Below are 15,418 nucleotides of genomic sequence, written 5' to 3' on the forward strand. Positions count from 1 at the left end.
CCCATTACAAAGACCTATTCTTTACTCACTTCTTGCAATGTTTACTCTGCCTTAAACTGTTCAGTGGGGAGATTAAAAAGAGAAGGGAGCTCACTGTCACAGGGAGGCCACTGGGTACTGACTCTGAGCAAGAGGCCTTATCTACACTTTTTTCTCTTGTAATAGACCCCATGTTCCTGAGACAGGAATTGTGACCCCATTTCATAGATTGGGGAGATGAGGGAGGAATGGAAAGGGACATAACTGACTATCCAGAGCCACTCAGTTAGTAAATGGGAAAGAGGGGTTGAGATCCCTCATGACGATTCACTCTAAAATCCACACGCAGGTAGCTATGGTGGATTTGGCCCAGCCCTTGAAGATTACTTAGTACAGTGTGTCACACACAGGCTGATGACTCTTCTGCATGTTGTCACCTACTCTGAAGCATGAGTGTGTCCTGTGCTACATGGGCTACTCACAGAGACACTGATGAGTCTGGAGGCAGAGACCACTCATAAACTGGGGCCTCATTTGTACCTGCTCCAGGGGACTAAGGATGGAAGTCAGGTTAGACAGGCAGCCTTTGAGCATCCTGTAACATCAACACTCCTTGCTTCTCACACCCTCATCTCTAACAGGTGTCTCATTGGCAATGCACAAGAGCTCTCTCAGTGCTTGAAGCAATTTCTCCCAGAACTGCCACAAAGCAGGTGTTATTATTTTCCCCTTTTTATAGATGAGAAAGCCAAGGACCGTGAAAGCTGAGGTCACAGCAGGCAGCTTGTCCCTAAGAGGTGTATTCGCTCATTTCTCTGACAAGGTGCCCAACAATACTGAGTGGCTAGCAAGTGGATGAGTTGGGATTTGAACTCTAGTTCTGTCTGATTGTAGACTGTGGGCTAAGTACTTTGCTTTGGAGCAAACTTGAGGGAAACCTTCCTGTGAGTGATTTGGCCATGAGTCTCCTTCTCTGAAGAGAAATCCTGTTCCCAGGAAGACTCATGGTCCTCTTTGTTGGAATAAACACATAAGGTCCTTCTTTGTGTATCTGTGCATATTGACATCACGGCTTCTTCCCTGAACAAGCTGCTTCACTCGAGTTCTTCCGGGGAGTGTACACCTGCAGCAAGTCTAGTAGGATCTTCTGGACCTCTCCCACATCACCCACATGCTGATGCAGAAAGTGTGAGCCTCTCCATGCTTAAGGACACAGACAACAGAAACAGAACTTGAAATGGAAAGGCTCATGTGAGCAATCACAGGTATGACAGCCGCTGCAGGAGAAGGTAGCTGTGGGGAAGTGGATTGCCCCCCTCTTTTTTAATGTTCCGTTTTTAGCTGTGTTTTTCAGAGCAAGTAGGTGCCATGGTGATAGGAGCCATAGAAATAGATGGAGTGCACCTCCCAGCACGGGGCTGCCGAGCCGTTCCCATGGAAATGCACCAGGGAGAGCCAGGGACTTGCCCCTGCAGCTGCCAGCTTCACACTAGGAGTAGGCCCCTGGAGGCTTCTTCCTGTCTTTCTGGGGTTGTCTCAGGGCCTGAGGGTGTTCTCTTCTTCCCAGTAAACTGAGACCATCTCTGAGTCTTCCCAGAGAACTCACTTAAGGAACTTGATTTTCTTCGGCATGGCCATCTTGCTTAACAGTCACCTTAAAACAAATCCTATGAGACTTCCTATTCCCACAGTTGTGAGCATGTGTCTAGGTCCTGCCTGGATATAGAACTGGCACTGGGTTCGCACAATGGATAATAATGAGTTTAGATGTGGGGACTGAGTATTGAACATTTGGGACACTTGTAAAATGAAATCTCAGAAGGGCTAAGCCAGTAAGCCAGGCCGGGTAGGAGTAATCCTACTTGGACTGGCACTTAACCTGTGAGGCCTCACTGGAACACAGGGAGGCCTAGACTCAACTATTTTTGGACGCAGCTTTAGTGGACTCAAAGAGCCTTTGAAACAATAGCTGGAGCCATGGCATCGCACTTATGTAACCAAATCTTCAAAGCTGTGGATTGTGTAGAGATGAACCTGGTCAGAGCTCTGCTGTCTTTTGTTTGGATTTGGTATATGTCTTCCAAAATGTAGCCTGTGGGTAAATAGACCATTCAAACCTAACTGCCTTATATGGGGTCAAGCATAAAAGGATTAATGTTAGAGTGTGTTATTATTGCTATTCTGTAATACCTGTTTCCATGATAGGACACTATTATATGTATATTATGAACATTTCTTTTCATATATCAGCACTCTCAGGTAGCACACATTCTCAGGGGCAGGGTAAATGCAATCCTTCACTAAAGTATGGTTCTGAGACCGCATACTTGCCAAGGAAAATTAATTTTACTTTCAATTAAGGAAGCATGTACATGCTCCTAACAAAGGAGGTTTTTTTTTTTTTTAATTAGTAACATAGTCAATTCACAAACAGTTGCATAAATAGAAACTGTGAAAATTATAGTACTGGAAGATGCTAAGGAAATGTCTGTCCTGGCATGGGTGGCATCTGAGTCCTTGCCACTGAAGTCCTGTCCTATCAGTTGAAGTGTTTGAAGCCTCCAACTCCTTCAATCAAGGGGTTATGTGTATGTTCGCCTTGGCTTGTAAGGCATACCATTAAAGTACATAGTGCAAAGCTAGCTAGACATCATTAAAGCAACTGCCTGGTTTAGCTTAGGACTTCCCCAAGGAACCATGTGACTTGGCATTGACCACTGGCAGCATCTACACTCAGACACCATGTGGATTCCTGGGTCGTATTTCATGGTTACAAGAATGTGGCCTGATGGAGCCATTACAGAAACTCCATATTAAATAAGCAAACTCGTGTGCTCTAGTTTCACAGGCCAGGCCAGCTCTGAAGCAGAAGGATTCTTTTCTTGCCCAGAGCAGTCATGCCTTGGAGTTTTGCCCCTTGGTTGGGTTACTCTACTTGTCTAGGCAACTCAAAGCAGATTTCGCTTTGAAGGATGTCCTCTCAGACATTCTACGGCTCTAAACATGGACGTTCACGGTCATGTTGGCAGAGTCACTGCCAGATTTTCAGAGTCCTACAGGGAACGTTTGGTCACATGGAATAGCCATGCAAAACCTTCTTTTCCCAAGATAAGCTCCTTTCCTGTAGATTTGGGACAGGAACCCCAAGGCTAATCAAGACCCAGAGGAGTCTGAAGTCATTCTCCACACCTCTGATTCCAACTGAACTGTTAAAGTGAATTTTAAGATTAGCTATCCCAATTATTATTTTTAAATTTTAAATTTCAACTTTCTTATAGTAAAATATATATTGCATGAACTTTTACTGTTGTTTACTATTTTTATGTGCATAGATCAGTGTCATTAAGATATCACCACCATCTTTTCCAAAAGCATTTCCGTCTTCTCACACTGAAACTCCAAACCCTAACTGCCTGCTGTCCCCACTGCCAGCCCCTGGCAGCTCCCATTCTCTGCTGCGTCTGTGAACTAGACTGAACAGGGTTCCTCATATGAGTGGACAAACACAATATCTGTCGTCCGGTGTCTGGCTTACTTCAGTTAACATAGTGCTTTCAGGCTTTGTCTGTTATGGCATGTGTCATTAAAGGTGAAAACTATCCCACTGTTTATATACTCCACATTTTGTTCACCCACAATATAATTTTACCATAGTTTATTTCTCTTCATCTTGTTAAGATTTTGAAAGAATCACAAAATGATGGAAATTACAAGCACAGTAACCTCAGAATCTGTGTTATTTCATAACATTCTCCAAATTTCAATGAAATTTTTAAATATCTGCATGATATACAGATCCCTCTGTTAATGAGTTATAAACTGGCCTTATTATTACTTCTGTTTTTATTACATTTGATTGATTAATTGGTTGGTTGGTTGGTTGGTTGGTTGGGTGCATGACAGGGGTGCACATGGGCCACAGTGTACATGCAGAGGTCACAGTTAGTGTTCTTCTTCCACATGTGGGTCCTGGGGACCAAGCTTGGATTGTCAGGCTTGGAGGCAAGTGCCCTTCCCTGCTGAGCCATATCTTTAGCCCATGTTCCCATCATTATTTTAAATTTTTATTTATTATATGTGTATGGCTGTTTTATGTCTGTATACCACCAGTGGGCCTGGTGCCTGTGGAAGCCAGAAAAGGGTGACAGATCCTCTGGGAACTGGAGTGACAGACAGTTGTAAGCCAGCCATGTGAGTGCTGGGAATCGAACCTGGGTCCTCAAGGAGAGCAGCCAGTGCTCCTGACTACAGTCCCACCTCTCCAGCCCCACTTATCATTGTTTTAAGGCTCCACTGTCCCCTCAATGTGACCAGTGAGAGTTTATCCCTGTGTCCCTTCTGCATGCCTCACTGTTCTTTGAACACACATTTGCTTTCTAGACAAGATAGTTCAGGGTCATCCTACAGTTTCCTTGGCCCCAGCAATCACAACAACAGATTGCATTTGTCAAACTTTAATCTCAACAATTTTATTATGGTTTCCTCAGTTTCTTTTCCTGTTATGTGATAAATAGCTTGACAAAGGCCACCGGAGGGAGAGAGGGTTTATTTCAGTCCGGGATAGTGGCGAGTCATGGCGTCAAGAGCTTAGAGCACCTGGTCACATCACATCTCCAGCCAGCAACAGAGCACAATGAATACAGGTGTTCAGCTGCTTTCTACATGTTACACAGTCCAAGACACACTGGCCAGAGAATGGTCCTGCCCAGAACTAAAATGAGTCTTTCTATGTCAGTTAACACAGTCAAGATACAGACATTCTCAGGGGCTATCCTTAAACTGGATAGCCCTGACTGGTGTGCCCAGAGGCTTGTCTCATGGATAATTCTAGATTCTGTCAAGTTGGCAACACTGACCATTATAAATAAAACATACATAGAATACATTTTCCCATTTTTGCCATGTTTATATGTACAGAGCTGTGTCATTAAACATCTCTTCTTTGTTTTATGTCTGTGTACCATATGTGGATCTGGTGCCTAGGGAAGCCACAAAAGGATGTCAGATCCTCTGGGAACTGGAGTTACAGACTGTTGTGAACCACCATATGGGTGCTAGACATTAAACCTGAGTCCTCTAGAAGAGGTCATCCTTTCTTAGGATGAATTTCCCCAAGGAATCTCAATTCATTTTAACAGTAAAAGGTGTTCTAAGTCCAAAAGACCAGATCTCATCAGATGTACTCATTTCTTCTGAGGTTCTGCCAGCTCCCAGGAAGAACTAGGAAATACATACCCTCCTACACACACACACACACACACACACACACACACACACACACAGACACAGACACATACACACACACACATATATACACAAACATATACACACACACATACACACACACACACACACACACACACACACACACACACACACACACACCTACATTCTTTAAAATCTAGTTCTGCCAAGCACTAATCCCAGCATTTGAGAGGCAGAGGCAGGCAGATCTCTGTGGGTTTAAGGCCAACCTGGTCTATATAGTGAGTTCCAAGCTCACCAGGGCTATAGAACTGAGTCCCTGTCATAAAACAAACATCTAATTCTAGGCATTGCTAACCACTGTTCACATGATGAGTACCTCCTGAAGCAATTCAGAAACTCCAGGGTTTGCTACTGTTTTTTCCTTACTACATTGGACCCCCTGGAGAGAAGCAAGGTTCTTGGGATGCTAACATGTTGACTTTTTAGATACAACCAAAATCTCCCCTCACCACCACCTCCTTCTCCTCATAAATGGTCCCTCAGTCTGCTTGGACCCTCTTCCCTGCAGGCCAGGTCTGGCCAACACCCCATCACCACCACAGGGACACACACTCACTCTGGAGCTGAGACACCGCGGCCTAAGCCATCCTCCCTAGACTGGCCCTCTTCAGCCCACTTGGGCTCTGGTACCCAGCTTTGGGCTACCATGACTTCCTGTCCCCTGCTCTGACCTTTGGCTCCTACCTCTCTCTGTTCCACCCAAAGTCTTTAGGACTGAATCCTTTATCAAAGGGACGGTGAAGGAGCCACTGTTTGTCTTGATGGGAAATACTTGTTTGTTAACAATTCTTTTCATATTGGGAGCACTCAGATCTGACCTATTCGATAAACAAATGCTAATTATGACTGCCAATGTTTCCCTGATCTTTTGTCTCTGTTATTGTCATGACATTTTTAATGAAATGTTTGTAGAGTGAGGATGCCTTCTTCCTTACAGCAACATTTATTTTGCAAATTTGCAGTTGTATTTAGGCTACCACCAGCAACTCTCTTGGCAAACACTGAGCAACTCCCACCACAGAAATTAATGAGTAGAGACAAGGTCTGAACACCTACTCGTTCTGTTCTCCTGTTGTCACATGGAGGGACTCTGGGGAACTGGTCCAGGGGACAGCTATGGAAACCAGAAATGGAGTTTTGTAACACTGCTAATTCTTAGTTCTTGTAAACAAGTCTTCTAGGTTAGCCTGAGCATCCAGGAAATGGCCTATGTCTCCTAGTTTTTGTGTGGGACCCTTGTGGTCCCAGCTACAGTTCTACATCAATGTAAGGCCCCTCTGTGTTTGTTGTTGGCAGAGGTGGTGTGGGAAAAGAGCATGCTCTGTCCCAGTGAAGGCGTGCTGCACTTTATAAGTCCCTGACCTCTCTGAACCACTGGTTTCTCTGTGAAACACGTGCTGCCTCAGACTGCTCGGCCCCATGGCCTCTCTCCTGCCTCTCTGGCTGCCTCATCTCAGGGGTCTTAGTGAGTGATGCTTTCTGTACCCATTCTCCTTGACGGGAGACACAGAGTAAGTGCTTCCTGTGTGTCGGGTACTGTTGCTGGTGCCCCTGTTCTTACCAGCCCCCCCCCCCCCCCCCCGCCGCCGCCAGCGTGTCAAATATAGATGCACAGAAAGCTGGGTCCCTCCATGAGCTTCCCTACTACTGTTCCTTCTGTCCACAGGCTGAAAAGGTCTTTCATTTTTACTCAAGGAACCCCTTACTCATTTTGGACTCAATTTCTTTTCTAGCTCTAGTCTGTGTAGCCTAGGCATGCTAAGCACATGATATTGCAGCTAACTGTTTACTTTTTTCTCTCCACAGGAGACAGGCGATGGTAATTATGTGTTTAATGTCTGTCTTCTGGGATGGTAAAGCCCTATGGGCGTAGGTTGTGGCTGTTGTATTAGCACAGTGTCTCCAGCACACTGCACACAGAGTAACAAATGAAGGCAACACTTCTACAAGGCTAGATGGGAACCAGGCCAGGAAGTAACCCAAGAACCTCACATGTGCCAACTCATTAGGTCTGAGCACAGCTACTGAAGATCATATTATTAGTAATCCCAGGGAACTGATGATGAAACAGAGAGATCAGTGATTTCCCGATAAGTGTACAGCTAGGTTCAGAATCCAACTTGCCCTCAGTTTGCAGTTTCACCGTGATACTTCATGCATGCATGCATGGATGGACGGATGGACTATGCTTGAACACTGGCACAATTTGTGTAAATATAGAGTGTAGATAGTTTATAAGAAAGAATTTAAGATTGGGTCACAAATATTGCCCCATCCAACTTCACTTCAGAGCACACTCTAGGTCACTGTGGTGGTTTGCATAAGAACGGCCCTCATAGGCTCATAGATTGGAATATTCAGTTACCAGGGAGTGGCACTGTTTGAAAGAATTAGGAGGTGTAGCATTGTTGGAGGAAGTGTGTCACTGAGAGTGGGCTTTGAGGTTTCAAAAGCCCACTGTAAATCCAGAGTCTCTCTCTTCTTTTTGCTGCCTGTGGATCCGGATGTAGAACTCTCAGCTATTTCTCTAGCACCATGTCTGCCTGTGTGCTGCCAAGCTTTCCATCATCACAATCATTGACTAAACTTCTGAAATCACAAGCAAGCTGGTTAGTTTTAAATGTCAATTTATCTAGAATCAACTGGGAAGAGTCCCAGTTGGAGAGTTATTAGATTAGATTGCCCTGTGGGCATGTCTGTGGGGGGTTGCCTGGATCTTTAATTGGCCAAGTTCACTGTGATGGAACCATTCCCTAGGCTGGACCCCAAACTGTACAAATGAAGAACGCTAGCTGAACAGCAAATGAGCAGCGTAAGTGCATTCATTTCTCTCTGCTCTTGACTATGGACATGGTTGACCAGATGTCTCAAGCTCTGGCCTCTGTGGCTTACCAAAGATGGACTATAACATGGAATAACAAGCCCTTTTCTCTCCCTAAATTGCTTCTTGTCAAGGAATTTTATGACAGCAACAAAATGAAACTATATTACCCTTTGAAGTTGACAAACTGAACATTTAATCTCTCAGATTGTATGTTAATGGTATTTGAAGACAGGACCTTTCTGGAGTAATTAGGCCACCATGGTAGCATTAGTGGCTTCACAAGAAAAGGAAGAAAGGCCTGAGCTAGCACATTTTCTCTGTCTCACCACATGTGTAGTTGATAAGTTTTTCTTCAGGTTCACCAAGCCCCAAGCCCCCCACCCCCCGCAGTTCCACAGCCCACTTATAAAATAATCACTCAGAAGCTCATAATTAAAATTGCTTGGCCATTAGCTCAGGCTAACTATTGACTAGCTCTTACACTTAAACTCAGACCACTTCTATTAATCTATATGTTGCCATGTGTTCCGTGGCTTTACCTGTGTGCCTGTTACCATGCTGCTCTCTGGACAGCAGGCTAGCATCTCTCACTCAGCCTTTCACTTCCCAGAATTCTCTTCTCTGCTTGTCCCGCCTATACTTCCTGCCTGGCTACTAGCCAATCAGCACTTTATTTATTAACCAATCAGAGCAACATATTCACAGCATAGAGTGATATCCACAGCACACATCTCTGCCCTGCCATATGGTACCCTCTGTCCTGTCAGAGTGCATCAGGAAAGTCCTCAGCAGATGTCATTGCAAGGTCCTGGGCTTCCAGTCAAATAAGCCTAGATTTCATTTTGCTTTGCTTTTTTTTTGACAGAGACAATCTGGCTACATAGTCAAGGCTTGCCTCAAACTCATTATGTAGCCCAGTCTAGCCTTGAATTGGCAACCCTTCTGCCTTAGCCTCTTAAATGCTGAGACTAAAGATATGTGCCAAATGCCTGACTACTAGACATTTTTTTTAATAAGCTATTCAGTTTGGGGCATTTTGTTATAACAACAACAACAACAACAAAGACTAGGATAAATGCATACATAAACTCCAATATAACCAGTCCTGGGTATGTTCAATTAACTTTTACTTGGTTGTCTCTAAATTACTTATATGACAAACAGTACTGCCATGTACTCTGGGATTTTGTTTGCTATTTGTAAATATCTTAGGATGCATTCCTAGAATTGAATTGCTTGAATAAAGCAAAGGTGTGGCTCTGGGCAGGTAGAATTCAGTCATCTACCGTAGAGGTAGACTAGATATTTTTACTCTGGAGTTTGGGTGTGTCAGACCTTGCTGAGAGAATGATTGTCTTTGGGGCCCATTATTGGCATCTTTGATGCCAAGGAATAGTATTTGTTAATTTGATGGTTTGTTCTTCTCTAAAAGGAAAAGAGAGAGTTCTTGACAGGAAGATGGCTTCTTGGAACTCAGCCCAGACTCACTGTTTGGATCTTGTCTCCTCTCACTTCTAGAGGAAGATACTGAGAAAGGAGACACCTGGGACACCCAGCAGTGGGTTTACCAGAGGTCATGATGGAAAGCCAACAGAGTTTGGTATTCAGTCCTCAAAGAAACATAATGGACTCTGGCCCTACAATCATGTTGTGGTTAATAAGGGAATGGTCTGTGCTAAGATACACAGATTCTTAGTACCATGGATGGATGGTTGGGTAGGTGGATAGATGGATGGATGGATGGATGGATGGATGGATGGATGGATGGATGGATAAGTGGATGGATGTGGGTGAATGGATGGATGATGGATAGATGGATGAAGGCTGGATGGATGATGGGTGGAAGTATGGATGGATGGATGAAGGATGGATGGATGCATGGATGATGGGTGGATGGATGGATGAATAGATGGATGGATGGATAGATGGATGGATGATGAATGAATGGATGATTACACAGATACATAAATATATAGTTGTAGGTAGGTAGTTATCAATAACTTATGAACTGAAATCTGGTTTGGATTAGGTCTCTACCTGTTAATTATGGGACTTTATGTAACTTCTTGGACCGCCCCCCTTTGCCTCTGTCTCGTTGTCTACACTGAGTTTACCAGTGCCTTTCTTTGGGGGTTACTGTAAATAGCCAATAGATGGTGCCTGGCACACAGTGGGTGCCCAGGGCAGCTGCTATCATTTGTTGTGAGTGGACAGTCTCTGGCTGTTGAACCTCAGTTCAGGGAATAAGATAGGAAGTTAGTTGCCAGATAGGACACTGCTTTCTTCCTTCTGGCTGAGTGTGCTTTTCACTGGACAGGTTTCTACCTACCCGTATTTATATCTGAGTTGGGAGATCAATCAAGGACCTGCTTATGTTTCTATTAACACAATAGAGGAATAAAGAAAAGGAAGGCAGCATCCCCCAGGAGCTAGACTAAAGCTATAACTGATTTCTAACCCAGCTTTCACTTGCTGCCAGGTCTCCTGGGTGGCTCGCTTCAGTGGGGTTTGATACACAGTCTTTCATCCTCCAGCTACATGGAGCTGAGACCAGAGTCTCTGGCTGCCCGCTGCCATGTGGTAATAAGTCTTTGGCCTTTACTGGGAGCCAGATGGAGGTGTTAAGTCCCCTGCAGTGACTCTGGGAACCACAGACATCTAGGACTTCAGCTGCTGACTGGCTGCTTGGGCTGGAGTCTGGCCTGCCAGCCCAGGAGACAAGTACTGGTTCAGTCTGCCAAAGCAGCTGCCTTAGGCCTCAGCTTTGCCTTCCACTGAGGCCTGGAATTCAACCTCACCTGACCCTTTGGGCTCCCCACCCCAGCCAGGACTGACTGTTCTCTTCTCTGCATCCTCCTTGTTTGCAGCTATTAAAGCAAAGCACTCGAGTCGGTTTTAAATGCACCTCTCTTCTTCCTGGAGCAATCTGGTTCTTTTGTTTGTTTGGGATTCTATACAAGCCCAAATCTTTCTTAAATTAGACCTGAAGCTTACTTACATGGCTTTCTACCTAGGAGATTGGCTAGAATTGAAAACACAAATTGGGGGTTTTGAATCCCACTGAGTATATCTCCTTTGATAGAAATAGTTGTGGAAAATCAGGCTTATCTAAATTCCTCACTATAACACTGCTCTCGAGCTGTGGGTTCTTCCATTCTGCACTCAGCCAAGTCATCCAACAAACACTGGCTTTTGTGTTCTTCTGCCAGGTACTTGGCCTATTTGAATAAAAGGACGTGGGCCAGAGGTCGGTGCTGGTAGCTAATCCATCTGAACACACAGTGCCACATTAGAAATCAACTTACAAGATTTCTTTCTAGGCATGATTTCCTACAGCTTTGAGACCATTTCTATTGTTTAAAAATAATTTTTGAACTTCATATGTGTTGTATGTGTTCATATGTATTCATACATGTGTGGGGGCAATGTGTGCACATGGACGCACCTGTGCCTCAAGGCCAGAGGTTGGGTGTCTTCCTTTATCATTCTCCACCTTGTTTTCCCAGACAAGGTCTCTCACTGAACCTGGGCTCACTGATTGGTTAGACTGACTGGCCAGCAAGCCCCAGGTTCCTCCTCTCTCTACCTCCCCAGTGCTACACACACTTTCAAGCACACTCTGGTGTGCATGGCTTATTATATGGGTGCTGGAGATCCGAACTCAGGTCCTCATGCGTGCACAGCAAGTGCTTTACCAACTGAGTAATTGCTCAAGTCCCAAGTTTTAAATGTTTCATCGTAATTTTAAAACATAATCTATATTTAAATTTTACAACATTTACTCATTTACCAAAACCCAAATAAATCACTGTGGGTAGAGGGAGGCATGAACAACAAAACACCAAGTTCCTACCTTCTAAGAAGCCCGATCTAACATCAAAAGTCACAGGTGATAGCTAGTGGAGCTGGAGTTTCATTTGCAGTGGTAAGCGCCATTCCCTCATTTACTTGGTCCATGGAGAGAATTTTGGGGTGTACTGCATACTTGGGTTGTCATGAGTGCTCTGGAGCCTGTGGAAGGACTCTAAGAGGTGTCTCTGCCTACCAGGTACTGGGGAGAGAGTGGGGTTCAAAGTCAGGTAGAAAATTAGGTTGCTGTGGCACCAGACCCACAAGACTAGTTCAAAGAATGTTCTGAGAGTAAGCAGGCCCTGTCCCAGCCTATTGGCTGCTCTGCAGAACCCCAGGTTCTGAGCTGCTTCTGTGGAACACGAAGCCCTCAGGGTGAGGTAGAAGACCCTGCAGAGTGAGGCAGAAGAGCACACAGAAGTCACAGGCGTTAGGCATTTTCTCACTGGACACTGAGAACTGATGGGGGCCGGGGGATGGGAGTGGGCGGGGAGACTTATCCTTAACAGTGCTTGGCTGTAGATAGTCCCGGCCACAGCATCCAACACCAAGTCTGCCTATAGGGAAACTGCCTCTAACCTCTTCCTCCATTATACAGGTTCCCTGAAGCCCACTGGGGATGGTATGGTGCCCTTCTCACTTCTCCTGAGGTCCCGTCTTCCCTCTGCCCTAAGGAGTCTACCAACGGCAGCACACATCAGAAACACAGCCAGCATGACTGAAGGTAAGCGGGACTAGACATTTGGCTGAGTGCTTGTTTGGTTGGTTTTATTAAGACAGGGTTTCATGTAGCTAGCCCAGGATGAATTCAAACTCATTATGTAGCTGAGGATGACCTTGAAATCATGATCCTCCTGACTCCACCGCCTGAGTGCTGAGATTACAGACAGTAACCATGCCTGGCTAGTGTGTGTGTGTGTGTTTGCTCATATGTATGTATGTGTGTGTATATGCACACATACATTCTGTCAGTCAAAATAAAATGCTATTAGGTTACATCTAATCACTATTTATCTCCCCAGAATAGCCTTCCAGGTTGGACTAGATTTGAGGTGTAGAAACCTCATGGGGGGGTCTAGGGCCATCCAGTTCTGCTTGCTTACCCAACTCCATATAGAGAACTGCCCACAGACTCCAACCATAAAAGTGATTTTTTTTTATGCTAGGCGTGGTGGCTCATGTGTGTAATCCCAGCATTTTGGATACTGGGTGGGAAGATTGCTGAGAGTTTGAGAGCCAGCCTTGACTACATAGTGAGTTCCAGACCAGCCTGGACTGTTTAGTGAGACCCTATCTCAAAAAACAAAAACTTAAAAAAAAAAAAAAAAAAGTTTATCCTGCTCCCTCCCAGGGAAAGTGCCACAGGCCATAGAGCCTTCTAATTTGATCTTGATCGGGACCAAATTTCCCTACCCTTGGATGGCCTTATTCTCTGTGTAGTACCTATCTTTCCACTGTCCTATAGGCATGACAGCCAATACTCCCCAAAGTCCTAACACACACACACACACACACACACACACACACACACACACACACATACACACACACATACACTCACACACACATACACATATATACACACACACATACACTCACACACATACACACACATACATACACACACACACACACACACACACACACACACACATGCAGCCATTTGATATGTCACTGACCTAAATTCCACCAATATTTCACAATACAAACAAACATTCAAGGTCTTAGGATATAGCTCAGGTAGAAAATTTGCCTACTATGCTCAAGGCCTTGAGTTCTATCCCTTGCACCACAAAACAAAGCAAAATAATCTATAGACTTCTCCGGTTATGGTACAAACACCAAAGGAAAAACCTATGCATTGTGCTTAGTGTACTTAAAACAAGAGTTCTTATTTAGCAGACTGCCATGCCAGACCTCTATCATTATTGTGGGTGAATGGCTACCTATCGTCACTCAAGAAAACACCCTAAAGAGTAATGGTGTAGAGCGATAATTTTCACAAGTCTATAACTGAGGCTGGGCTTGGTGAAGTGGTTTCTCTGCCTGCACCATCAGGCTGGACCATCAAAGATGCCTCATCCCTCATATTCTCATGACCACTTGGGTGACTGGACCAGAAAGCCTAAAATGTCTTTCTGTGGAGCCTCTCTCTGCTGGTTAGTGTCCATTATCCACTTGACAAAGCTAAGAGTCACCTGGGGAGAGGGAACCCTTAATGGAGTCATTTTCTCTATCAGATTTGCCTGTGGCCATATCTGTGGAGGCATTTTCTTGATCGTTAATTGAGTTAAGAGATCCCAGCTCACTATGGGCAGCTCTGTCCCTAGGTAGGTGGGTCTGGACTATATGAGAAAACTAGCTGAGCACAAACCAGGTTAAGTGGCATTCCTCCACAGTTCCTGCTTCAGTTCTTATCTTGGGTTCCCGCCTTGTCCTTCCCTAAATGATGAATTGTAACCTGGAAGTGTAAGCCAAATTAAACCCTCCCCTCCTAAGTTGCTTTTGGTCACAGTGTTCATCACAACAAGAGAAAGGTAAACCAGAATGCTCTCCAACATGGTGGCCAGGCTTCTTTTTTTGGTAGCTCAGGACTCCAAGAGAAAGCAGTCCACTGAGATAGGTATGTAAGCCATGGCTCAAGACTGTTCACACCACAGACTAATGTCCTTTCAGGAAAAAAAAAAAAAAAAAGTCACATGGCCAAGGCCTAAACCAATGAAGGTGGTCCATTAGTACACGATGGCAGGAAGCAGAATTTATATAGAAGACTCCCAAGGTCTATCAAAGCCATTGTGCACCTTCAGCAAATGTGAGTGTCACCCCAGACAGGGACTGCTTGCTTCCTGGGACCTCAAGGAGGCAGTGAGTGTGAACAGCTCAGGCCGTGGGCCTCCAGAGTGGACAGTGAGAGAGTGATTTTCAGGTTTGCTCCTCACTAGAGGTCTACTATGAGTCAACTATATGACCTTACCAGGCTTTTTTCCAAATAAAAAATGGGGACAGGCCCCTCCACAGGAGCCTTCTTGAGGGCTATGTGGGCTGGTGAGTTCCTCCAAGACAACTGCTGCTGTAGAATAATCCATCAGGAGAAGGCACATGTTCCAGTCTAGAGCCCAGTGTTAAAGGCTTTAAGTCTCATTAGGAGCACTAAAGGGGTCCCACCCCCTTTCTTCTTCTTGTTAAAAAATTGATTTTTGGTTAAAAGACTCCGAATAAATCACTCAGTTTCTCTCCACAAAGAGAAAGTGTCATGACCTTCAGTGGAACCTGAGAGCCCCAGGGATGCATGAATCAGCACCCTCACCTAGTGTGGTCTGCCTGACCGCTCTCTAAAGAGGGACCTCAAGGCCTCTATTCATATTGTGTTGCTAATGGAGACAGCTCAGGACTTTTCTATTCATCTCCCTCAGTGGAGATGAACAAAACCTAAACTCGGCTCCCGAAGTGCATTTAATTAAAAAGGAAACAAAGGAGCTTTATTCCCTGATTTATTGC

The 15,418-nt window shown here is 44.9% G+C and overlaps 1 protein-coding gene across 4 annotated transcripts in view; it reads left to right on the top strand.

Annotated features, from left to right (window-relative positions):
- Dglucy (D-glutamate cyclase) overlaps positions 1 to 15,418 on the top strand; it is a 134,336-nt gene that overhangs the window by 72,851 nt on the left and 46,067 nt on the right. For 3 of the 4 annotated variants that reach the window (XM_036205826.1, XM_036205825.1, XM_036205823.1), the window contains exon 2: positions 12,519 to 12,644. In XM_036205826.1, the coding sequence (XP_036061719.1) occupies positions 12,545 to 12,644 (100 nt within the window). In that variant the 5' untranslated portion in view covers positions 12,519 to 12,544. Of the gene's footprint in view, positions 1 to 1,212; positions 1,245 to 12,518; positions 12,645 to 15,418 lie in introns of those variants that run through there. The other variant, XM_036205824.1, reaches the window with a different exon arrangement.

Source organism: Onychomys torridus, chromosome 14, assembly GCF_903995425.1.
Source record: "Onychomys torridus chromosome 14, mOncTor1.1, whole genome shotgun sequence".
Classification (NCBI taxonomy): domain Eukaryota; kingdom Metazoa; phylum Chordata; class Mammalia; order Rodentia; family Cricetidae; genus Onychomys; species Onychomys torridus.